The following is a 27,617-nucleotide window of genomic DNA, read 5'->3' as shown; positions in this document are numbered from 1 at the left end:
GGCGCCAGGACTATTTGTATGTGTAGATCATTGATACCATTTCAGAAGCAGGATCTATAATGATGCTTGGTCTGCTTCAAGTACTCTGCCTATCTAGTGTGAGTACAGTGACCTCAGAGGGCGCAGGTTTAAATGATCCCAGAAGGATCAAACTGCACATCAACAATTTAAGGGCAACATTCTAACATACATATGTTTCAAGTGTCTATGCTTTCTTCAAATGCCTCCTCTTGACAGATTTTCGGAGAAAATTCCCACCTACATCAAGGACATTTTTAAAATGCAACCACCAAAAAACTTTACATTTACGTTCTTCGGTCCATCAATTCGGCATCTGTAACCACCAGAGAGAGAAAACTCACGCATTTCTCCTTTACCTGATGTTTATGTTAGCACATCAGACTATATTAAGCATCCGGAAAGATTTAGCCAGAGTATCAATACATGAATGGTGGGAAAGGTTAAGCTTCATTATGGGGATCTCGAAACACAATGGCACAGCTATGTCCTTAGATTTCCTCTAAAAGTTATGTAATAAATTGGATGAACACCTGGACAAAAATAAAACCACCCTAAATAATACTAACCAGTAAGTCAGGAGTATGTACTCGTCAATATCCCTTTCTCTCTTCATCAATAACTTTATACATAGCCAACTGTTAGTCCTGGTACTTTATGCCCACACTTAGTGCGTGCTAGTCTCTAATACAAGGCTCTTCTCATAATTTTTCCTTTCTTCTATTATCCAGGATAGGATTTTGGAAACGCTACTTCAGTTTTTAGGTTGAGCATAGCAGCGCACAAGCGCTGCTTTTCCCCGATGTGTTGTTATCTATTTGGGCTTTTAGCCACGCCCACCTCACGCCCATCACTATCACTAGTTTATGGGCTTGCCCTTCAAAAATCCTTTGTTATCATTGGTAAATGCTTTACATTTGTCCCTCCTTCCAGCGGTTTGGTTACCGCCTTGGACATCGACCCTGTTACATGGCTAACTGCACTTTTGCTGATACGTTTGACGGCGAGCAAACTTTTTTTTCCTTTTGTGGGTCTCCTTTGCGCTCATGGCATGGCGCTTTGAATCGGCTTGCTTATGTGAAACTGTATTAATTTTCATTTTCAATCAATGTGGCAAGAAAGGTCCGGTTAGAAGTTTACAGTGCTAATAGCTCTAACTCGAGCAAATGCGACACCCATTGCATTACAAATGCTTGTTACATACTGACAATCCATAGTCCCTCCATGTGCCATGTGTTTCCAGGCAGAATACAACCTGGATCGTAATCAGCGCCTATCGATGATCTATTTAACATTGCATTCAGAATTATGGAGTAATAAGTGCATCGAACATGAATAGGGCGTACACGCACAACACTTTAAAGTCTGGTGCCTTTTATAGTTACGTTTTGATTTATGATGACGTTTTTCTTTGTTTAACTGATGTACCTTTCCATGTGCTTTTTGATATATTTATGTTTGCATATTAAAGAAATAATACTCTTTGTGCTGTTGGGTGTCTAATGTTGATGTCTCCTCAGTTGCTCGTGTCTTTTAGTAATCAATACGGACAGTAATTTAGGGCATCCCAAACTGAACTATTGTGATTGTGACTTTTGTATTTGGCAATTCGGTGATCAAGAAATAGTGGCACTGTGCACAACTTTGACCCAAGTAAATCTTATGTTCTGAAATTTTATGGACGCATTCTTAAAGGAAAGCATGAGGCCTGATCAATTTATCAGCACTTGATTGTATCTTGGGATGGTCAGGTCCTATGCAAGATGCATAAAAGTCTTTGCTTCTATAAGTGCACTACTGAAAGAACTGACCAGAAAAGGGCACTGTAGTCAATGGTTTAGAGACTACTGGGCCAATGTTCATGCCATCCAAACTTGAATTGCATAAACCAGCAAAATGCGGTGCTTTGATCCTTCACGGTGTGCTGACATCATAATGGATCCTATCCCAGTGTGTTCTGGTGCCACCCTTGCCAAAGAGAACATGCCTCCAAAACACTGTCAGAATCGTTGCCTTTATCAATCGTATGCTGACCAAATTCAAAAACATTTACAAGCTGGGAAAGAAAATGTGACAGTGGTTTGGGCCTTTGTGTACATCTTACTGTTCTGAAATTGAATAAAGCTTACAGTTACCACTGATTATCCCCTAACCATGTTGGAAAATCCAAGGCATAGATAGCAATACAAGTTGAGTGATGGCAGTATGCTGCATCAGAATTATTGTTTTAGGTTCATCTACAACCCTGAGAACGATCACAATCCAGGTCGTTTCTGCTCTCACCTCTCTAAAAAAGACACATCTTAAAAGCCCCTGATTGCTGAAGAATATGTGCAATACCTTGTAAGACAGTCAAGACCTGAAGCAATGTAGAACAAGATCATATAAGTTGTGCTGAAAGAACCTATGCTCATATCAGCGATCAGACTTATTCGAATTGCAGCGCCGTACAACTCTTGAACATATCAAGAAGGTGCACATGCACAGTAATCTTAAATAACTCAAGGATTGTCACAGTGTGCCTAAGGCATGCTCCTGTGGTTTACATTCTTGTACTCACTAGTCAAGAAGAAATGTAACGAACTGTGGCCGGGCAGGCCCGAAAACGTCTCTATCAGCGGCATCAGTATCCGTGTCGGACAAGACCGACACGTCAGTTCCGCGTTCCCATGTTGCCATGGGACCGCTCTCGGCGTCGATGACGCGTTTCCCTGTTTCCAGGGAAACGCTCGAGGACTTCCGGGCCACCAGAAAAGGGGAAGGTCCGCGATCAGCGAGGAGAGGGAGTGGAAGGAGAGAACGAGGACGAGTGGAGTTCAGGAACTGAGGAGCGGAGCGACGAAACAGGCGTGGAAGCAGCCGAAGGAGGAGCCACAGACGGAGAAGGACCGGAGCCGGAAAGCCGAGGAGCCAGCCACGACCCAGGAGGGTCGTGGCTTACAAAGGTACGGTCCATCCTGGGAACAAGAGAATTTAAACTTAAAAAGACACTGGGGAAGGGAAATGGGGAGTTGGGGGAGGTAAAAAGGGAAGGGGCACAGGTTTACCATTAAAAAAGAGACTGGCTATCTTGCACAACTCGGGAACACGGGGTGTTCACTAAAACCCCGTCACCACTATCTTTTATCCTGTGCACTATCACCCCAGCACACTACCCCTATTCCCCTACATCCCTTTCCCCTTTTCTATAAGAAGAGTAACCCCAGAAATCGGCCTGTCACTTACCTTGGCATTCTTCTGTTTTCTTTGCCGGTAATCCACTGGAGCCACCCGAATTTCCCAAGAATTCACCGACCTAGGAAAGAAGAAGAAGAAGGAAAACAGAGTTACAAGGAGAGAAGAAACCATAACCCCAAAGAACCCTAGTGTAGACTGTACACCTTTGTTTTGAACCAAAGAAAAGGAAAAGAAAGAACAAAATAAAAAAAATCCTTTCTTTGTTTACCGTACTATCCGGTCTCAGTCTGGTTTATACCGTTCAGCCTGCCACAGTGGTGTCAGAAGTGGGATTTTGCCCTAAGGCTAAGAACGGTATAGACAATGAGTGAGAGCCCTACTCTAGAGGACATGATTAAACAGCTGGCCGAAGGCCAGCGCCATTTACAGTTGGTATGGGAGGCACACCAGCGAGAGGCTAAGGAGGATAGGGAGGCCTTACAGTCCGCCCTAAAGAGCCAAGCTACTATCTTGGCAAACAACCAACTGGTGCATGAGATGGAGATGAAGAAGTTAACAGAGACAATAGCCGCCAGTAAAGTGCACCCTAATGTCCCCAGTTCAGTTCTACAAAAATTCCAGGAGGGGGAAGACCCGGACTCTTTCTTTACCAACTTCGAAAGGGTGGCTTCCTCCGCCCAATGGCCGGAGGAAAGATGGGGACAATACATCGCCTCTTTACTCACAGGACTTATGCAGGCGGCTTATCAAGCAGCTAATCCGGGTGGTACCACGTCTTACCAAGACATAAAGAAGAGCATTTTGGAACGGGTTGGCCACGATACGGAGTACTATAGAGTAAAATTCCAAAAAGTAAAATGGGGACAAAATGAGGACCCCCGAACCTTTTACTTTTGGGTGAAAGATTTAGCACTTAAGTGGTTAGGCCCGATAGGAACCAACGGAGAAGACGTCATAAAGACAGTCATTCTAGAGCAATACTTGGACTCCCTACCCACCAGTACTAAAAATTGGATAAGGCAACATCCAAAGGTGGATACAGAGCTTGCCATAGATTTGGCCTGTGCTTTTCACAGGTCCACCGACGTGAGACCACCACCACCTCGACTAAACATAAAACCCCTCGCACCACCACCAAAACCCGTCCCGAGATATTCTGTGGAGGAACCGAGTCCCCGTAAACAAGGGGAGGGTCACCCAATGCAGGGACCCCAGTGTTTTAACTGTGGAGAATGGGGTCATATAGCCCGCGTATGCCCCAGGAAAGTAGAGGGAGTTGAACCTATGGAGATAGGACTAACCCGACGCAGAGTCCTATGCACTGGAGGGGGGCATGCCAAATTTAAACAAATCATAAAAATAAATGGACGGTCCCTCTCTGCCCTCATAGACTCGGGTTGTAGTCAATCCGTCATTCGACAAAATCTAATAGGTCCTGTGGATAAGAACTCCAGGCAATGGGTTACCATCTGCTGTATACATGGCGATAAAGAGCAGTACCCCCTTATGGTAGTTGAGCTCGAGTGGGGGGAATATAGAGACTTCCTTCCCATGGGAGTTATGGACCAACTGATTGAAGAATGTATTATCGGCACAGACTATGTACATTTTCAACAACTCTTAGATTGTACCCAAACCCAGACGGAGAACCTCGAGTGGTGGAAGGAAGCTCCTTTTTTTGGTAACCCCATTGAGTGTCCCCCACAACGCAGGAAACTTTCCCGCAGGGAGAAAAGGTACGAGAGATTGAAATTTCAGGCGACCAAAGAGAACAACCACCCCATAAGAATCGTAGCCGAGAATCGTAGCGCACCCATAAGCTTCCGCCAACATCAGAGAGAGGACCCTACCCTGACTCATGCTTGGAGTACAGCGAAATCCGAAGAAACAGATGAGGTGGGTCCCTATTTCCTAGTGAAAAAAAATCTTCTTTATAGGGTTACTACTACCAGGACAGGGGAACGCAAACACCAATTAGTAGTCCCAGAAGCCTATAAGAACCAAATACTCTTTATAGCACACAATCAGCCGGGAGGGGGTCATTTCGGCAGAGAAAAAAACGAGGAATATCTCCTCAGGAAGTTCTACTGGCCAGGGGTTTTTGCACATATTAGGAAATATTGCTTACAATGCCCTAGGTGTCAACTCACAGAACCAGGCAGGCCCAGGAAAGCACCCCTACTACCTCTTCCTATCATTGACATTCCATTTAGCAGGGTGGGGATGGATTTAATTGGACCCCTCCTTCCCTCATCTAGAGGACACACCTATATTTTGGTTATTGTAGACTATGCTACAAGATACCCCGAAGCCCTCCCCCTAGCAAGCATGACAACCAAATCAGTAGCACAGGCGATGGTAACGGTATTCACTAGGATAGGGTTTCCCCAAGAGATCCTCACGGACCAAGGTACGCCATTCATGTCGAACCTCATGAAACAAATATGTAGGGTACTAGGAATTACCCAAATAAAAACTTCAGTTTATCATCCCCAGACAGACGGACTAGTAGAACGCTATAACCGGACCATTAAAACACTATTAAGGAAGGTTGTCGATGACTCGGGGAGAGATTGGGACCAGAAATTACCATTAGTCCTCTATGCTATTAGAACCCACGAACAGGCCTCACCGGGACATAGCCCGTTCGAACCGGTTTTCGGAAGGCAACCCCGTTGTCTTTTAGATATGGCCGTAGAAACATGGGAGGAAGAAGAGGAAGAGGAAGGAAGGCCATTGTTAGAATATGTCCAGAAACTGAAAACTCACTTAAGAGACCTATGGAAAGATGTACGGCAACATCTGGAAAGGGCCCAAGAGACCCAAAAACAATATTATGATAAAGGAAGTAAATTACGTACATTTCTTCCGAATGATCAAGTCTTGATAATGCGACCCACGTCTGAAAAAAAATTATTGGCTAGATGGCAGGGACCCTATAGGGTTATTAGAGCAGTCTCCCCCGTCACCTATCTTATAGAATTAAGTATCAGCCCCCCCAAAAAAAAAATTTACCATGTGAACCTCCTCAAGAAATGGGAAGCAGTAGAGGAGGTTGGCGACCCAGTAGAGATGGGCCGTCTTGTGTCTACCAATAAGGAGTTAGGCATAGAACTGTTCCCCTTTGAAAATCACGGAAAAGAAAATATGCCCTCTGTCAACACCTCTCTGACAATATCAGAGAGGCGGCAGCTGTTCTCCTTGTTAAACCAGTACCCACATTTCTTTTCGGAAATACCAGGGAGAACTTCCCTGATCTTTCACAAAATAAAAACACCCCCAGGACAAACTATCCGACTGCGACCTTATCGTATCCCAGAGGCTAGGAAACATGTCATAGAAGAGGAAATAGAGAAAATGATGACCTTAGGAGTAATTGAACCCTCTAGTAGCCCTTGGAGCTCTCCGGTAGTCCTGGTTCCAAAACCGGACGGATCAGTCCGATTTTGTATTGATTTTCGCAAACTCAATGCAATATCCCTGTTCGACACATATCCAATTCCCGAGTGGATGATGTCCTCGAGAAGCTAGGGAAAGCCAAATATTTGTCTACGTTAGACCTTACTAAAGGATATTGGCAGATTCCCCTTTCCCCAGAAGATAAAGAGAAAACGGCCTTCTCTACACAATCCGGTCTTTATCACGTCACAGTGCTACCCTTTGGTCTCCACGGAGCCCCGGCTACCTTTCAGAGATTAATGGATAGATTACTAAAACCTTTTCACACATTCTCGGCAGCCTATCTAGATGATGTCGTCATTTTTAGCGACACCTGGTCGGACCATCTACACCATCTCAATCAAATCTTTACCACACTGGCAGGAGCCGGATTGACGGCCAACCCCAAGAAGTGTATATTAAGAAACACTGACATATTGTATCTAGGCTATAAGATAGGCAACGGTACCCTACAACCACAAGTAAAGAAAGTTGAAGCCATTAACCAAGCCCAAACCCCCAAAACGAAAAAAGACCTTCGTTCCTTCCTAGGTTTAGTAGGTTACTACCGTAGGTTTATTCCAGGATATTCCACTATTGCAGCTCCCCTGACTGATCTGTTATCCAAACGTCATCCTAATAAGTTAGAACCCTTTACGAAAGGTCAAAAGGCTAGTTTTGAGCGTTTGAAATCCTCTCTTACATCGGATCCTGTCTTACAATGTCCTGATTTCTCTAGACCTTTTCATCTGTACACAGATGCTTCTAACGTGGGACTTGGGGCGGTACTCGCCCAGCCTGATACGGAGGGTAGGGATCACCCGATTGTGTTCACAAGCAGGAAACTTCTTTCCCGAGAATGTCATTACCCTATCATTGAAAAGGAGTGCTTGGCCATTATGTGGGCGGTGGAGAACTTGCAATATTACCTTCTGGGCAGACCTTTTATATTGTATACCGATCACGCTCCTCTTACCTGGCTTGCCTCCCACAAGGATTCCAACTCTAGAATCCTATGATGGTTCCTTGAGCTACAGCCTTTTACCTTCCAGGTTTGCCATGTCCCTGGGTCGCAACAGGGCCCTGCGGATTACTTGTCCCGGTTCCCCTGTTCTTCTCCGGTCCTCGATCAGGACCGATCTTGGGATGGGGTGTGTGGCCGGGCCGGCCCGAAAACGTCTCTATCAGCGGCATCAGTCTCCGTGTCGGACAAGACCGACACGTCAGTTCCGCGTTCCCATGTTGCCATGGGACCGCTCTCGGCGTCGATGACGCGTTTCCCTGTTTCCAAGGAAACGCTCGAGGACTTCCGGGCCACCGAGAGAGAAAAGGGGAAGGTCCGCGATCAGCGAGGAGAGGGAGTGGAAGGAGAGAACGAGGACGAGCGGAGTTCAGGAACTGAGGAGCGGAGCGACGAAACAGGCGTGGAAGCAGCCGAAGGAGGAGCCACAGACGGAGAAGGACCGGAGCCGGAAAGCCGAGAAGCCAGCCACGACCCAGGAGGGTCGTGGCTTACAAAGGTACGGTCCATCCTGGGAACAAGAGAATTTAAACTTAAAAAGACACTGGGGAAGGAAAATGGGGAGCTGGGGGAGGTAAAAAGGGAAGGGGCACAGGTTTACCATTAAAAAAGAGACTGGCTATCTTGCACAACTCGGGAACACGGGGTGTTCACTAAAACCCCGTCACCACTATCTTTTATCCTGTGCACTATCACCCCAGCACACTACCCCTATTCCCCTACATCCCTTTCCCCTTTTCTATAAGAAGAGTAACCCCAGAAAGCGCCCCGTCACTTACCTTGGCATTCTTCTGTTTTCTTTGCCGGTAATCCACTGGAGCCACCCGAATTTCCCAAGAATTCACCGACCTAGGAAAGAAGAAGAAGAAGGAAAACAGAGTTACAAGGAGAGAAGAAACCATAACCCCAAAGAACCCTAGTGTAGACTATACACCTTTGTTTTGAACCAAAGAAAAGGAAAAGAAAGAACAAAATAAAAAAAATCCTTTCTTTGTTTACCGTACTATCCGGTCTCAGTCTGGTTTATACCGTTCAGCCTGCCACACGAACACAGGGTACGCCGAGGCCTAGAAAGAGACAGTGTGCAACAAACATTTCAAGATGTTTCCCCATCAGATAGAGTAGCTGTTGACTTCTACAGTCGCATTGCTACAGGTATTTCCGGATGGCGCTGGAAAAACACTACAGGATCCTAGAAGAGATACCCACACCCAGCATTGATGCAAAAGTGATCATTCCAGTATTAAACATAATTTTCAAGACATATGGACAATGGACCTTCTTTGATTGGCAAAGAAAGACATAATGGAATTTGCTCACTAGAAGGGGTTTTGGGTTTGCAAAATTGCTCTGCTGTGTTCTCAGCCAGTAACGTCATTGAGTATTTCATGGCCATGATCTAGAAAACCATGCAAGATGCCAAGTTACCCAGTTTCGAAGATACTGTACTATATCCTTGGAGGTTATGGGGCTACTGGATTGCAGAGATATATGGCAGCAGAATGACTGTAAAAGATACTCATGGATCTGTATACGAGAAGGAGAGCCATACTTTATTGCTATATGAAGGTGAGGAGGCTGACACAGGATGAACCAATTTTGAACCTGCATCCCTGTATTATGACAGATGTGAAAGAATTCATGCTCATGGTGTTAAGAGATGGGCAGACGTTGACAAGAAACTCTTCTTATTTCCATTCACTGGATGGCGTCTCATGTGTTGGGTCCTCATCAGAGAATGAACATGATGCATATTTTGAAGAGCTACCTAAAGAGAGCACATCTCTAGAAGATTTTAGTGTGATCACTTCTCTGCACACTGTTATCACCCTGGGTATCATAATTTGTCTTCAATGCCACCACCTTCCACTGCTTCGGTCCCTGTCACAGGATAGAGGCCGATTCAACCTCATTACCAAGTCAAGTGACCTGACATACTCACGACACACTTTTTAACATACAATATCAGCTCTCATGACTGTTTTGTCTTCCGTACCATCATCCTCCCTTGTTTCCTTTCCGGTCACAGAGCTAGCTACATACACAAACCAACACAAAGAGGTTAACGCACACTAAAAACAAACATAGAGGTACTCATATATTACTGCAAAACCCAGATATGGTCAGACAGCACACAAGCAAGCACATGTTGAGATTCAGGAAAATGAAAGGACAGAAAAAAAGGTGGATGTATCGAATCAGTTTAATGATTGTTTAATCTTTAGAGACAATGATGATAAAATCATATTTTAGTTAGCAGAAAGGTGTCAAAGCGTATTTAATTGTTGTTCTCTCCTTAGGGAACCTATTTCTACTTGGTGATGGAATATGTGAGGGTTAATATCTGTTCAATGACTGTCTTCTTTTAAACAAACACATTTTGGGAACAAAACAGTGTCTCTGCACGTCCATTTTAGTCATTGTCTTTTTGCAGTAATTATTTGCAGCAATTCACTATCTGACTTCTTTAATATTCAAACATAACATATATAGGTTTGCCTGTTGTCCTACGTACACCGAACATTGTGGGGGCCTATTCACAAACTGCATTTTGTAGTATATTAATAGTACTACGTAGTACTACTAAAGTACTACAAAATTCTAATCACAAACCTACTTCACCTCTCCTAACCTCTCTGTGAGAAGAGCCTCACAAAGGTTTACTACTCAGTAGTAAATGTGGGCGGGACCGGGGGATTGGCTGGAAAAAGGGCATACATACAACTACTACACTGGAGGGGGTTAAGGAGTGGGTGGATTGCTATTCACAAACTGCATTTCTAAAGTTACTTTAGCCATAGTGGGACCAAAAACAGTACTAAATTGCTACAGCTCAGAGCTAAAGTAAGTCCAGTACCACACATAGTTAACCACTGGTACTGCAATACCCTCCCACCATATATAATGGATTTAAAGACTTAACACACAAACCCATAGGAAATAATGTTAAATGAAATTATTTACAATAGTTAACATATAAATAAATATAATTTAATGTAAAAATACATATACAAATAGTACATATTTTTTTGTTTGATTATAAAATATTTTAATAACATTTTCGCATTTAAAATTAATGTAATAAAGAATGTAGAGTTTGGCGGGCAGCCCAGCATGGCAACTCCTCTGAAGGTACTGAAAGTTTGCATAGAGGCCACCCTTTTTCATGTGCCTGCTCAGCAAACATTTTTGTTTTACAAAAACAAACTCCAAACGGGGGAGTTTGTTTTTCCAAAAGAAAATACTAATGACCCAGGGTGTGTGGCCACGTTTCCTTTTCATCTGTTGGAAACCACTAGGCTTTCCCTTGTGGTCCTGAGGGAAAAAAAAAGTTCACCGAACCATTTACTCTAAATACAACAGAGCAGACGGTCTCATGTACTTACACTGATGAACTGAGTCCATTGGGCCGTCAGTGTAAGCTATTCACTGGGGGAGCCAATTGGGCAACAGCGATGAAAACATGATGGTCTGCCTGACACTAAATAGAGAGACAGGGCCATCGGTTTGGCGGACAGGGTGCTCCACCACATTTGTCCCACACTCTACATGAGGTCCTGACTCTTCAATTGAGAAGACAGGAGCATAAATGCAACGATTATGGGCAAATCTTTTGTTTGCATTTGTGGCACGCATGAAAAGAAAGACAATTTAATTAGGTAAAGCTGTAAAGAAGAAACAAGAAAAGAAACATGGTAGAGAGAGAGGAAGTTGGAATATCTCCAGGAGGCATGCATGGAAGAAAGATCTAAAGGCAGTAAAAGAGAGAACAGCACAAGGAGCTGTGTAGGAAACTGTTGTACATGAATTATGAAATAGAAGTCCAAAGTCCCCAGTCCTGAGGATCTTGTGTTAAAAACAGAAACAATATTCATATTCTTCCAATTCATGATTAACCCTCTCGGTTTTTCCATCTGATTAAGGATGATTACTGGTCCACTTGCTGCGCATAACCAAAAGGCTGGGAAGCACAGCATACCAAAATTGAGAGGTGAATTGGGACCCTCTATCTGTAGCAATACCACTAACAAGCCTGTACAGTCTTACAATCTCTTCTAAAAAGACACTAGGCAACCGAAAAGCAGTGATCAGAGTAAGCAGAGCTATAAACTGACTCAATTTAGTAAAAGAGTCCACCTACACTGAAATGACAGAGTTCCCATCTGACTTGGGTAAATCCACAGTAAAGTCCAGAGAAATATACATTCAGGGTCATGTGCGAGTAGGAAGCATCAGAAGAAGACCATTAGGCTTGATGTGAATTGGGTTTGGCAAGTAAACAAATAGCACAGGGTAAAACATGTTGGAAACATTCTTACGTCAGTAAGCCCACTATGCAAAATGGACAACAAGAACTTTGATCTGTGTAATTTCAAGATGACATGCCACAGTGGCCTTAGGACACATATGTAAAAGTAAGGAAGGATTTGGTAGGCACATATAGTCTACTGTCATGGGATAATAAATATTTATTTTTTCCTTTTATTCGGATGCTCTTATATCCATGTATCACTATTGAGCTTTTGTTGTTCTTTTTTGACTTATTTGAGACAAGTTCTAGTAGCTGAGCAGGCAAGGAAATAGCAGGAAGAATGAGAGGAACTTAATTTTCTGTTCTAGATTTTCTTCTGCATGAGATAAAGTATCAACCTTTCCATGATGCTTTCCAGGGCGATAATGACTAGGGACATTGAAGCATGAAAAGAAAAGCATCCAGTGAGCTAGTGTGCACGCTGGTGATTTTTACATTTCATGGATCCCAAAAAAACTAAATTCCTTTAGTCATTCCACATAATCACTTTATGTAGAACCCATTCCATTTAATGTTACCAATATGCAAATGAGTCTATAATGGCAAGTAATTCTCTGTTGTAGATCATATAATGCTGCTCATTATTGGCTAAAGTTCATGAATAATAAGCAATGAAATGCATCTGCTGGGTGCCAAGATTTTGTTGTGATAGTATGGCTCTAATGCCTTCATTAGAGGAATCTGCTATACAATTAATGGTAAAGAATGATCTGGATATTTCATGATAAGGACTGACGTAAATGCAGTTTTCAGAATGTCGCAGCCTTCTTTTTGTGTTGGACCCCATCAGAGAGTATACATTTATGAGTAAATAATGCTATAGTTGATACCACTGCAGACAAGTCATGAATACGTTGATGGCAAAACTTAGAAAGCCCCAGAAACCATTGCACCAGTTTGATGGTGGTATAAACAGGCCATTGTTGTACTGCTTGTACTTTGTGAAGATCCATTTCAGCATCAGCAAGTAATGAAATATTCCTAGAAATGCTTGTCTATGTTCTGTTAGTTTGTAAAAATAAATTAGAAAATCATATTGATTAGATGATCAAATGCTGCTGGTGCGCTGGCTAAGCCAAATGGTATAAATATTTATGGTGGCCATATTTGACGTTAAAAGCAGTTTGCTATTCATCCTGCACCTTTAGCCATATCAAATTGTAAGTGCCAGAAGATTTTATTACAAGAACGGAGGCTCCTATTATGCTTTCCTTTCTTGCTTTATTCAAATAGCAGCCAAGATGAAGAAATAAAAACTACACATCCCATGAACATAGGGAAGAAAGAAACAAATGATGTCATATCAAGGCAACCAATAATAAACGAGAATGCATAATAACTATCTTCACTACGAACAGCAAGTCCTCTTTTCTTGCTGCTCGCAGTCAAGATAAGTTCTATTACCTCAGCCTTATATTCTTTTCGTGTTTTCACATTTATATATACATATATTCATATTGTTTTTTATGTCGCTAATATTGTACTGTTTTCCGCTTATTTCTGTGTCTCCATATGTTCCTTGGTTTTTTAAAAATTTGCCTATTTTGTGGGAATTTTATCGGCGCGCTCGCGCCTCTCGGGCCGAGTCGAACGTTCTTCCGAACGTTCGGTTCTCCCGCGACGCTCCTGAGGTAAGCGTTCAGTTCGCGCTTACCTCGGAGCCGTTTTGCCGTGTTTCTTCCGTTGCTCCCTCGCGTCTTCAGCTTCTTTAGAGACGCTTCTTCGGAGCCCTCGGTCGAGTGTGCTTTGTTCCTCGCGTCTTTCGAGGAGGTTTTCTCTTCTCCTTCCGTCTCAGGAGGTTTGGCCTGCCACGCCCCAAACTTTTACTGGTTGCTCCTGCCTGGGCACACCCCTTTCTTCTCACGCCCACCGTGTTTGCTCAGTTTAACCCCATGTATGCTAGTTTATTTTAACTCATTTCATAGAAGCAAAGACAAATTTAGTCAAATAAATTACCTGGTATCCTCAGTCTTTTATTATTATTCCGAATGGCTAAAAAAGTGGATGATTCGTCCAGTGAAGTTCAAATGGATGATTTACGCGCTGATTTAAATTCCTTTATTCAGAATACAGTTCAACAAGCTGTATCTTCTTCCATGTTACAAATGACTAAAAAATTGGAATTATCTTTTAAAAAATTCTCCCCTCAAACTTCTAGTACTTCGGAACCTGGGAAAGGCAAAAAGCGCAATTTTTCAAAGTTACAAACGATTGATGAATCTCCCCAGTTGGCTGGTCCTTCCCCCCGTAAGGAGTCTACAACGGTGGATAAGGGTCCCTCTCCTCTGAATATTGTTCAGCTGAGGGATACTGATGACGATATGGATGATGGGGATGATAATGATGGTTTCCAGAGTTCTGATGACTTCTGGCAAGGGCCTTTGGAGAAGAGGCAAAAAACTTCTCTTTCTGATTCAAGTACTCCAACGATTAATGACATTACAGTCTTGGATGCTTTGGGGGAACCAATGTTTGATCCAACGTTAATTCATCATCCAAACTCCACGGAATGGTTCCCGTCTGATCACGTGGCGGAGTATGTGGCATGTCATTTAAGGCATTCTTTGGACAAAGCCACAAGAAATAAATTACGTTCGGAATGCCCTTGTCCCTCTCTTCAGTCTAGCATTACGGCCACACCTATTATAGACCCTAATATGGTACTATTTTTCTCTAAATTTGGAAAAGATCCAAAAAAGGGTGTTGACCGTGCTTGGTCAATGTGCCAAGACAAATTGTTGGATTTGGTTGGTCCTCTGACCAGGATTTTGGATTTGGCTGAGGATGCCAGGTTGGAGGGATCGCAAGTTGATCCTGAAATTTTATCTAATTGGGCCCAACGTGCGATTTGTTTATTGGGAAACGCTAATACGGCTATCTCTCAAGAGAGGCGTAAAAGCCTACTATTAAAGATTGAACCAAAATTGGGCAGTTTTGCAACCAGGGAAGAGGGGCAATAGGCTAATGGATTTCTCTTTGGTGATACATTTATTAAAGAACTTGGTAGATACGTTTCTACTTTTCAAACGTTGGACAAGGCGCAATTTTCAATGAAGAGAATTTTCAACTCTAGGGTTTTTGGCAGGGCCGGTAAAGGAAGGAGCCGCTTTACCGGCCGCTTCGCCTCCCGTGGTGGAAGTTTCCGAGGCTCTTCCTACTACTCTTCAGAGTTCAAGCCCCAGTTCTATCCCCAAAGAGGGAGAGGTTTCAGAAACAGGGGCTACCGCCAAAGAGGAGGACAAGTCTCAGGTAAGGAATTTAAATTTTGGCCATCTTCCCGTGGGTGGTCGGTTAGCTCTTTTTCTTCCAAACTGGGGTCGTATTACCGCGGATCCTTGGGTTCTTCAAACCATTCAAGGGTATTGCATAGATCTTTACCAGTTTCCCTATCAGATTTCCCCTCCAAATCCTCTAAGGTTTTCCCTCGAACAATCCCATTTAATGAAGTTAGAGATTTTATCTTTAATAACAAAAAATGTAATAGAAAAAACCTGACTACACCCTTCGGGTTTTCTCAGCACCATCTTTTTGGTCCAGAAAAAGAACAAGAAATTTCGCCCTGTAATAAACTTAAAATTGTTCAACAATTTCGTGGTCCACAATCATTTCAAAATGGAAACGATCTTACAACTCAGAGACATTCTGTTGGAGGGCGATTGGTTTGTTCGACTGGATCTGCAGGACGCTTATTTTGCGATTCCTATTCATCCCTCTTACAGGAAATTCCTACAGTTTCAATGGGAGGATTCGATTTTCCAGTTCAAAGCCCTTCCTCTCGGACTGGCTTCGGCTCCTTGGTGCTTCACAAAGGTGATGAAGCCAGTGGTAGCTTCTTTGAGAGCTCAGGGAATAAGATTGATCGTCTATCTGGACGATTTTCTCATAATGGCCCAGAGCAAAGAGTCTCTGTTGCAACATTTACACATTGCCCTTCAGCTATTACATTCCCTTGGTTTTCTGGTGAACATGGAAAAATCTTCCCTGTGCCCCTCGACTCAAGTGGAGTTTCTAGGTTTCCTCATAGATTCCAAAACCTCGTCCCTGTCTCTTCCTCAACAGAAGGTGTCTCGGATAAAACACGAGCTACGTCAGGTCCTCGATCTTGCCTATCTTTCTTTACGTTCTCTAGCAAGGATTGTAGGACTTTTAGCTTCCTCCATTCAGGCCATATTTCCAGGCCCATTGCATTACAGAGCTCTGCAAAGATTAAAGATTCATCATCTTCGCAAAGGCATGCAGTATTCGGATGTGGTTCAGTTAGATCAAGATTCTCGCGCAGAGATACAATGGTGGCTCGATCATCTGGAGGCCTGGAACGGAAGAGCGATTTTCTCTTCGGCCCCAGATCTAGTATTAGAATCCGATGCAAGTCGGACAGGTTGGGGCGCAAGATGTGGCAGCGTCTCGACTGGAGGCGTATGGTCAGAGAGGGAGTCTGCCTTGCATATCAATTGTTTAGAGATGCTTGCAGGTTCCTTTGCTCTGAGGACCTTCGCGAAAGACAAAGTAGGTTGTTCTATTCTCCTAAAGATGGACAACATTTCCTCCGTAAAATATATAAATCATCTAGGGGGAACGAGATCCAAAGCCCTGGCCGATCTAGCCAAAAGTTTTTGGGAGTTTTGTCTTCCCAGAAAATTGTCTGTCACAGCACAATACCTTCCAGGGAAGCTGAATACCATAGCGGACTGGTGCTCCCGTTACCTAAAAGATTCCAGCGATTGGCGTCTTCACCCCTCAGTTTTCGACAAACTTTCGTCAAAGTTCGGTGTCATGTCAATAGACCTGTTCGCTTCACGTCTAAACACGCAGCTCCCTACTTTTTACAGCTGGAGACCGGACCCTCAAGCTCTGGGTACCGACGCTTTTCTCCAAGACTGGTCTCCCCATCTCAATTATGCCTTCCCTCCGTTCGTTATGATTGCCAGAGTTTTGGCTCAGGTGCGTCGTCAGTATGCTTCACTGGTTTTGATAACCCCTTTCTGGCAAACTCAACCTTGGATCCCTTCGGTTCTGGAATTATCAATAGACTTTCCGATCCGAATTCCTTCTTTTCCGGACCTACTTCTCAACCCGGAGGGTCATCCTCACGAGTTGGTTCTCAATCATTCTTTAACCCTGGTAGCGTGGAAGGTTTCGGGTCAGCCTGGAGAACCCCAGGAATTTCGGAGGAGGCTGCCCAGTATATCCGTCACTCTTGGGCCCCAGGAACTTCCAAGGCCTACAGGTCCGCTTGGATGGTCTGGTGTGGCTGGTGTCTGGACAGGAATTCAAATCCCGTTTCAGCCGATATAATTCTAATTATAAATTTTTTAGCATCTCTTGCCTCTCAAGGGAAAGCTTATAGAACGGTAAATACTTATAGATCAGCCATTTCTGCGGAACACGTTCATATTGATGGAAGGCCGATTGGAGAACACCCTTTGGTGTGTCGTCTTTTAAAGGGAGTAAGATTTTCTAAGCCCCCTGCTCCTAAATATACACATTTATGGGACGTCAATTTGGTTTTGAATCTTTTCAATTCTTGGCTTGATAATGATTTACTTTCTTTGAAGTCTCTTTCTGCAAAATTGACTATGTTGTTATGTTTGGTTTCCTTGAAGCGTGTTTCTGATGTGAGAGCTCTTGACGTTTCTTCCGTCCAGTTCTCTCCTTCCAATGTGTCTTTTAGAGTACATAGAAGAACTAAGACTCATATTTCAATAGTTCATTACCCGTATTTTCCTTTGCATCCTAAATTATGTGTTGGGAACTGTTTAAAAAGTTATATTGCTAGAACTGCAGATTTAAGAACGTCCTCCTCTTCCCAGTTGTTGATTTCCTTTGCTAGACCTCATAAACCGGTCTCCTCTCCCACTCTAGCTCGTTGGGTTAGGTGGGTTATGTCTCTTGCGGGCATTGATACGAACACTTTCAGAGCACATTCTACCAGAGGTGCCATGGCTTCTAAAGCCCTTAGCACTGGAGCTCGCTTGGAGGACATTCTTAGATCTGCAGATTGGTCTTCTGTTACCACGTTTAGAACTTTTTATTGCAAGCCTATTACTTCGGTGGTTGATTCAGTTGTTAATATGCTTTAAACAAGCATAATAGGAGCCTCCGTTCTTGTAATAAAATTCAGATTTTCCTAGCTTTAGTAAAGGAAAATCTAGATTTTATTAAAGATACGGAGGCGAGTATTATCCCACCGCTTTTATTAACCCTCCCTTTCTTTTACAGTGCCGGTCTCTCCTGCACCTGCTACTTCATCCTGAAGATATTGCTCCTAGATGTTCTAGCCTGCTTCGAAAAGTTGCTCCTTCTGACGCTCCTCAAGTTCATCGGTTCATGTTATCTAGGAACTGTGATTTCCGATTCTCTTCTCTGGACTTTGCTAAAGACCTTTTCTCATTATTAATGGCCTTTTCCATTATTGTGGTTATTGTCCCTTTATTTCGTCAGTTTTGACCTGCTCTTGCAAGAAAAGAGGACTTGCTGTTCGTAGTGAAGATAGTTATTATGCATTCTTGTTTATTATTGGTTGCCTTGATATGACATCATTTGTTTCTTTCTTCCCTATGTTCATGGGATGTGTAGTTTTTATTTCTTCATCTTGGCTGCTATTTGAATAAAGCAAGAAAGGAAAGCATAATACTCGCCTCCGTATCTTTAATAAAATCTAGACTTTCCTTTACTAAAGCTAGGAAAATCTGAATTGTGAACCATGTTGCTTGTTGAAAATGATCCAATAAGAAGGAAATTAGAGGTAAAGGCTGTTGATTGTGAATGGTGATGGTATTAAGTTTGCAGTAGTATACCCAAGTTCCTAATTCCCCATGAGGTTTGAGATGAAGATGATAGATGCCCCATCAGTGGATGTAGAGTGCTGAAAAATTCCCGAGCAAAAGAATCTTCAGTGTACTTCGTCATTTCTTCTTCTTGTCGATAGGGGCATATATTCCACCATGGGGATGCAACCACTCGGATTCACATCAAGGGAACAATCATATTGCCTGTTAAGTGGTAAGGTATTTGCTCTTTTTACTTCAAATGCATCCAGATCATCTTTTTTTTTAGCTGCTACTGTACATTAACTAGCACCTGATGGCATAACACTAGTCAATCATAAGGAGAAATAAAAGTAGTGGTATTGTTCAGCTGCTCGAACTGCAGATTATGATGCTGGAGCCATGTGATGCCTAAGATGATTGAAAAAGCAGAAGCATTGATGTGCTCGCAGACCAATTATTTCACATGGCCAGAGAAGCTTGCAAGATTAAGCAGATGAGTTTCGTGCATAACATCCACTGATGTTATGTGAGTGCCGCTCTCAGTACAAATTGATTGTGCTGTTTTCTTACAGGACAAGGAAACCTCATATGTCTGAGCAAACTTGGTATCCATAAAGATACCAGAGACTCTGTAATCATACTCACAGGTCCTTTAGGCACAGATAATATAATGAGTAAAAAAAAAATCTGGAGTAGGCTCATAGCGTTTTGTGCTCAGCTCCTGCCCACCCCTCAGGACCGAGCAAGGTAATTTTCCTGCAGATGCAGACATTGCTTGCGAGAATAACCAGCACCTACACCGTAAAGATATAAGTTCTCTCTATGCAACGTTCTTTTTCAGCAGGTGAGGGTCTCTTTCTAGTACTATCTATCTGCATGTGTTCTTCACCAGGAGTAGCTACTACTGGGTTCCCTGTAAGATTTCTGGGAGCATATATGATTCTCTGTTCTTCTTGTCCTTCTCGTTGATGATTGGTATGCTAATTACAATTTGTAGTACTAAGCTGATTAATGGTTTAGTTTATCGTTGATCTATTTACTACAATAGAAACTATGTCTTTCAGCTCTTCACATATCCTGTGATAAAAGCCCGTAGCAGCCACTCTTCGGCCCAAGCAGCCTCTGAACACAGTCCCTGGAAGTGTGCTAATTCTTTATTCCCCTGGCTTGGTTAACCACCGACATGTACTTCCTGGCTATTGTGTTGCTTCTCAAATGTATAAAGAAACCGAGCTCACAAGATAGCATAAGACTGCAGACAGAGGTCATCACGAAAGGATCAACAGAGTTGCCCATGTAAGAACATCTTTAGTGAAATGAAGCATGAATGAGACCTTGGTCATATCATGGTGGAAGAGCTGCAGCTTAGCCGGAAATTTAATTTAGACTGTCCCAAAAAAGTAGACAAGGATGAGGCAAATGCAGTGGGTAAGCAGCAAGGTGAGCAGGAAGCAGATCCATAAAGTGGCCTCTGGCTGGGTCAGGCTGTTGTGATACAACGGTACCGAAGGGTTAGTCTGAGAGGTAGAAGGTGGCAGAGTGGCTTGATTTTGCAATCAGTTTACTCTTTCATGAAGTAGGTCCCCTTCTGCTCCGGTTGTTTTCAGTTCCCTCTGCATGCATTACACCACTTTCGACAAGACAGTAAATTACCTTGTAGCATGTCCATTATGGCCTCACAATCTAGCATGATCAGAGTGGAGAACGGCTCATATTATTCTCAATTTCCTAATACCTCAGCCCTATTTGTACTGCAGAAGTTGGGTGTGCTGGATAAGAGGAAACAGGTGAAACAGGTTTATGGTAGATAGATAAATAAATATTGGTCCAGCAGCTCAGGTAAGTAAGTCAGCCCTTAAACTCCCAATTTGTAAATCAACAACACAACCTACGTTTCATTCTGTCATGATGTGATTGACTGCATACCACCTTGGTTCAACATGGTTGACCATTTTCTATTATATGCTAACTTTAGCCCTAAAACTGTACTGATTTTATGGATGCAGGCATGAGAGGTGAAGTACTTTGACAGGGTGGGTGGTGACTTACAGGGCAGCCTCAAACGTTCCTGTACACCATTGGTTCTGTTAACATCATAAACCATGCTGCCAAAGGCCGAATACTTTTTAAATGCCCTACTCCTGGGTGGTAATACTGGAACTTTATCAGCAATGTTACCAATTACATATTTTTATAATATGTTTATGTTTGGGTAGTTATCTTGAAATGTGTATTTTTGAAACAGAAAAATGTTTATAGAAAATAGAAATTCCAAAACGTAATTCTATTTTTGACTGTAGAAAAAAAGAAGAGAAAATATTTAATTATGTAGTTAAAAATGTAGAATTTTACACACAAAAAACAAACCTTTGTGATGGTCAAATCGCAAAAAGACAGATTATTAAAGCTGTTCTCTTTCAGCTAACAATGGACATTGATTGGAATTATAATGTTAAGCTTTTGTTCATCTTTCATGAAGAGATTACTGATAAAATAATAGACAATGGTTGGTGCCAACGGAGCCATGCAATTCTGTGGGTCATGTGTCTACTGAATTATCATAGATTTACCACCCTTTCAACATAACTTTCCTCATCATTTGCAGCATAAACACACATTTTTGTAACACATAGATCAGTACTACAGTAATACTACCCATAGTACTGCAAATTGCAAATGACAAACCAACAGCCTAAGACGTTTGCCTCTACATCTGCTACGTTCTCCATATGGAATTTGCTGGCCAGGAAGTAAAGAAATTATTCTGAAATGTGAGAGGGACCAGTGGTGTGGAGACAATTGTGAATAATCACTAATAAATGAATGCAAGCGGTTTAGGGAAAATTAAGGCATGTGTTGGGAGGAAAGTGGCTATACAAAATAAACACACACAAAAGAGAAAGACAATATGCAATTCACAAATTTGATTTTAAAGTTTCTACAGCCCTACAGTTGGTGTCAAAACAGCTGTAAATGTACACCAGTCCAGCTTTGGAATAAATCAAGCACCACATGTAGCTAACTACTGCGAACGGCCTTTGCCGTGTACAGCAGTCTGGTGTAAGAGAGTGAGTGTGAAAGTGTCTCTCTGGGTGTGAGAGTATATGTCTTGGTGTGAGAGAGGGTGTAAGAGGGTGTGTCTAGTTGTGAGAGTGAGCGTGAGATTGGTTGTGAGAGTGGGTGTGAGAGTGTCAGGGTAAAAAGGTGAATGTGCGAGTGTCTGTCTGGGTGTGAGAGTGGCTGTGAGAGTGTCTGCCTGGACGTCACAGTACATGTCAGAGAGCCTCTCTGGGTAGGAGAGTAGGTATGAGATTGTCTGGTTGTGAGAGGGTGTGTCTAGGTGTGAGAGTGGGTATGCGAGTATCTGGTTGTGCGAGTGGGTGTGGAGGTGTTTGGGTGCAAGAGTTTGTGTTTGTGTCTCTCTTGGTGTGACAGTATCTCTCTGATTGTGTGGGAGGGTGTGACAGGGTGTGTCTAGGAGTGAAAATGGGTATAAAGTAAAAATATATATATATGTATATATATATATACATATTCTCACCGGGGGCTGCACTGGGCCCCGCAGATGAATCCGTAGATTTCCCAAAATGACAAAAAATAATTGTACAATATTTTAAACCTTTATTTCATGTTATCTGACATATAAACACATCCCATGGGGTCAGGAAACCTCTACCCTGACTCCTTTATTTCATTTCCAGTCCCCATTTCAGCCCGAGGGACCGTTCCCCGATGAAGCAAAATGGCAGCCGCAACTTTCTTTAACATTTTGCACCCAGCCAATCAGGTTCTTTCTTTCGCTCGTGACTCCGCTGATCGATTCGCAGAGGGTCCATGTGCCCAGATATCTATATTTTGTGCCCCTTAATATCTCTAAAACCACTGAACAGATTTACACCAAATCAAAAAAGTATGCTTTCTGGAACAACACCTACCTTTCTGCCAAATCTGGTGTAAATCTGTCAAACTGATTTCCTACAATAGGTGTTTACAGAATATTGAGAGAACTATAAGGGTGTATATCATTTTGACAGAGATTGGGTATTTCATAGATATTGGTACTTTACCTGTACTTGTTTTTCTTGAAGATTGCTTTATTCTCCCTTTCACCTTTATTTTTACACCAAATTTTTTTATAGGTAGATGTTTGAGTTAAAAGAAGACAACATAAGAAGGAAGAGGAAAATATATGATACTCCATTTAAACGTGTCCTGCCAGCCTAAATTCTTGAAGAGTAACTCCTCTTTTTTCATTAGAGGATGGGGCCTATGAACCCTTTTTAAATCACACTCACATTTGCACTTTGTGCTTAGTGGAAGGCTTGTTGCCAAAACGCGTCAGCATATTTTTCTAGCACTCTCACCTTTGAATATGCACTGCACTTTTAAAATTGATCAATTAAATATGAGCCCTTCTTTTGGACTTCAACATAGTCAGTGGTGCTGCCTTTTTCTTCACACCAGTTAGTTAAAATGATACATTAATGTTGGATCATGCGGCGGAGGGAGAGAAGTGACTTGTATATTGTGTTTGGTAACCGGACAACATTGGAAGAGAACCCAGATGAGAACAGGGAGCTTTTCCGGTTTGCTTTTTTCGTTGGTGAACGAGTCCCTGCTCTGCCCAGGAATGCAATATAGGAAAACGCCGGACATCGACCAGTGGGTGAAAGGAGAGAAGGGAACGCGATAAGTGTGATGGGGTGCAAACCATAACTGGATGTCTTGGAGGGGCGTTGTTGGGGAGGGTCTCACCTGAACTGAACCTGTAGTCTCAAAGAGTGCTGTACCATTTAGCTCGCGCGGCAGTGATTACTGCTGTTGACCTGCACTATGAGTAAAACTGGGTATTATCCCGAACAGAAATAGGATAGAATCAAGAAGAAGGTATACTGAAACCCCCAAAAAATATCAACATTTAAAACAAGTGGACACAGACTTGAATCCCCTGAGTTAGCTGGTATGCTATTTGCCAAAGAAAGGGCTTTGTATTAGAACTTAATTAAATACAAATTAACACGGGTGTGTGAGTGCTGGAAGTGGAGCTACGTAAACAGAGGAATTAAAAGATAAACAGTTATGGCGAGCAGACTTGAAAAAAAGAGGAAGTATCTAAACAACTTTTTGATGAGGCAGACAAGGGGGCTTCAGACCCTGGAACAACGAACAAGAAAGTGAACTGTTCACCAACTAAAATGATTAAAGAATTGGAACACGCATGTGTAAAAGAAATAAATAAGTGGTGGGAGAAAGCCACTGTACAGAAATATATTGAAGTAGCAACAGTGCCACGTGGTCTGAAAATCTTTGTGCTAACTACCTTAAGGCACATGGATCCAGACTTACTGCAACATGGCAAAATTACTCAGTGGAAGGTTCTATGAAGTTAATGAGAACCCTGATAACTCAGGCTGAACGAAAATTGGGGCAGCTAGATATACAGATAAGAGAAATTGAAGATATATTGGAGTCTGATCAGGAGAGATCAAGAAAGGACTGAAAAACATGAGAACGAGATACAGATTAAGAAAGCTAAAAAATTAACTTGTAACAAGATTGATTATGGAACAGGGAGGATTTACACTTTTGCAAAAAAATTGATTCCCCTTAAAAAAAAAAAAGACATTTGATGGATAAGGTATTGGAGAAGGGAATATCACAGTCCTTGTAAAGTTCAGGGGAAAGTTCAGGGGACGAAAAACGCCTGATGGAAGGGTCAAGATTGGACTTCCCAGGAGAACTTCGACTCCTTCAGATGCAGACAAGGAACATGGACAGAAGGAAACAGGACAAGATGTCACTGAGTACAAGTGCACCAGACGCTCCAAAAGGAAAAGGAAGGAGACAATACAACAAAAAGGAATAACTTTAGTGGATAGGAGTCGGGTCATAAATCTATGGACTAACAATCTAGAAAAATATCACTTAAATGTGTGAAATAAAGGCCTGATGTTTGTCCCCATAAATCTGGGGAACTTCTCAAATGCAAGGATTAGTCTGTATAAATTTTGTAGGAAACTGAAGTTGAAGAAATACTTTGATTCCATATGAAAGCAGAGAGGTACGTCTGTAGTAATAACAACAGCTGAAGAGGAGGATTTAAGAACACCAGTAAGTTTGGAACAGGAATCACTTGGGAATTTAATGACCCTAGAAGTGGATAACTTGTCAACAAAAGATCTTTGCGATCTGGCTAGACTGAATACGGATTGTGCCCCAAAGAGTGGCTGTAAACCAAGATCAATATTTTGCCCTCAGTTATCTCCAGGGAATTAGATAGATACTTTTCAAGAGATAATGGTAGAAGAACTGACAAAAATAGCCATTAATGAAGGAAATGCATACGGATCAACAAAGAGAAGGTGCAATGGCAATATGAGCAGGGAGGACTGGAGAGCTTTGAAAGAACTCCAAGTAGATCAAAGTATTAACATTAAACCCTGAGACAAAGGAGGTAACATTGTGATAATGGATTGTGCCAAATATATCAGGGAAGCAATGAGACAACTTAAGGACAAAGAGAATTATGAAAGAGAATTATCAAATGTTAAGTAAAAATCCCACGGATGAATATGCAAAGGAATGTTGATTAAAATTGCGAGATTGTCATGAACGTTGCTTGATTGATGACACTGAATATCATTATCTGAGACCATCCTGTGACACCAACGATATATTTCCTGTCTAAAGTACATAAAAATGCGAACACTCCAGCAGGCAGGCCAGTATTGAGTGCCATGGGGTCCTTACTAGAAAACTCTTTAAAATTCATAGATATTTTCCTTTTTCCATGTGTACCAATGTATACTAAAGACTCAATGGATTTCTTGATTCGAATAAATACAATTCCGTGGAAGGAGGGATATCTCATGGCCACAGTAGATGTTGTTTCAATATATAAATCGATTGAGCATACACATAGATTGGAAGCATGGAGGTACTAGTTTACGATCTCGGTCACTGAGCCTCGACATGTTATTGGAGATGCTGTATTTCTGTCTGACACATATCAACTCCATGTTCGATCAAAAACATTATTTGCAGCTACGCAGAACAACTATGGGAATATCATTTGTGCCCACGTATGCAAATCGGACTATGGGCCACTGGGAGGCGGAGACAATTTGGGTAGAGGAAAAAAAGGAAATCTTGGAACACATTATATTATGGGTGTGGTTTATAGATGACCTATTCCTCATATGGGATGGTGATGAACAAGAACTAATCAAATTTCTCAAATCCTGGGAAGATAACCCTCAAAAACTGAGATTCACATATGAGATCAGTGCTGCAAGCATTACATACCTAGACATCACAGTATACATTGAGAGGGAAATGGTGTGTACATGTATTCACAGGAAACCCACCAGTTCTAACAACCTATTGCATGTTAATCGTGGACACCGACAGGCTCTGAAATGTAGCATACCATATGGCGAACTGTCACATGCAAAAAGAAATTGCTCAGAGGAAACCGAATTTAATCATGAAGCAAAAGAGATGTATGATAGATTTAGAGCTAGGGGATACCCAAAGAGTGTCCTGGCAGATGCTCTTAGGAGAGCATCATCTTGGCGAAGAGAAGATTTGTTGACTCTGAAACAGATTGAACCCAAAGAAATGGAGGAGTCATCTTATCGATACATTACAAAGTTTGGTCAGTCCAGTTTGTAAGTGAAGAAAGTCCTGAAGGGAACTGGCAAATATTGAGGTTGGATGGGACCCTGAAATCAATATTACCAGTACAACCTAGAATAACTTACAGCAAGACAGCCGCACTAAGAGACTACCTAGTGCATAGTTTCATGAAAGATGTCTCAGACACCAAATTCAATTGGCTGGTGAATAGTCAGAAAGGATTCTGGAAATGCCAAAGATGTAAAGCATGTACATTCAGACAGAATCCAGTTGAATTTGTATCAACAGCTGAAAGGCTTGTAATAAGAAACAACACCAACTGAAACACCATATGTAGTGTATGTTCCACAATGTGGCCGTGGAAGGAGATATATTGGAAGCACAGTCAATAAACTCCAGCTATGGATTTTACAGCATATTTGGGCCATACAGAACAAGGGCATTACATATGCCATAGCCAGACACATATGAGAGGAGCATGGAGGAGATAAAACAGGATTGTGCTATTATGGAATTCATCATATTGTGAGAGCACCAAGAGGACGGGTCAGAGAGCTGGCCCCACAGGCAGTCAGAATCCAGATGTCTCATCTAAATTGGAACTGAAATCCCACAGGGTTTGAACTGAGATGCAGAGTTACACGTGTTCCTACGGTGGGTTGGAGGATCATTCACTCAGGATTCTGTGATCCTGCAAGAATGGGATCTTAGTGAATGAAAATGATACAAGAATATATCAGATACTTGAATGGATGGGGAACACAAAGAGTCATGTATGGAAAAGATATGGGGTGGAAGCACTAGGAAACCATCACAAATATGCTGTATATATGTATTCCTTTGTAATTGCCTTCATATTTTTTGTTGTTATCATTTACATTTTTTCATCTCTCTTTTTTTGTGGTGGAAATTTAGGCTTTTGGGGTATCGCAAGATATATGACTAATTGACTACATTTAAGGGACAATCTTGAAATTACTTGATGTAAGAAGAATTTATATTTTTTTGTCCAGAAGTGAAGTTAGTACTTTATGTGAAAGGAGTGGAATTCCAGGTCGGTGTGATCTAAAAGAAAAGCAGTGAGTCCTGGAGTACTAGATATGAAACCCTTTAGAGAAAATTATTTTAATACACATAATTGGTGGAAATGAATCCATACTTTGCATTCACATAAAAATATCAAACTGATTTCCTCTAGTACTTAGAAAAAAAAATTGTATTTTCTATCACATATAATTTTTTA

At 42.1% G+C, this 27,617-nt stretch overlaps 1 protein-coding gene across 8 annotated transcripts in view; it reads right to left on the bottom strand.

The window, feature by feature from the left end:
- LOC138299578 (protein HEXIM1-like) overlaps nt 1-27,617 on the bottom strand; it is a 117,657-nt gene that overhangs the window by 49,164 nt on the left and 40,876 nt on the right. For 4 of the 8 annotated variants that reach the window (XM_069237958.1, XM_069237964.1, XM_069237960.1 and 1 more), the window contains exons 5-7: nt 8,654-8,721; nt 8,434-8,503; nt 3,244-3,313 (exon numbers count right to left, since the gene is read on the bottom strand). In XM_069237958.1, the coding sequence (XP_069094059.1) occupies nt 3,244-3,251 (8 nt within the window). In that variant the 5' untranslated portion in view covers nt 3,252-3,313; nt 8,434-8,503; nt 8,654-8,721. Of the gene's footprint in view, nt 1-3,243; nt 3,314-8,433; nt 8,504-8,653; nt 8,835-27,617 lie in introns of those variants that run through there. The other 4 variants (XM_069237961.1, XM_069237966.1, XM_069237962.1 and 1 more) reach the window with 2 other exon arrangements.

Source organism: Pleurodeles waltl, chromosome 6 (genome assembly GCF_031143425.1).
Source record: "Pleurodeles waltl isolate 20211129_DDA chromosome 6, aPleWal1.hap1.20221129, whole genome shotgun sequence".
Lineage (NCBI taxonomy): Eukaryota > Metazoa > Chordata > Amphibia > Caudata > Salamandridae > Pleurodeles > Pleurodeles waltl.
The sequence above is the reverse complement of the archived record's forward strand: the minus strand, read 5'-3'. Positions and strand labels throughout refer to the sequence as shown.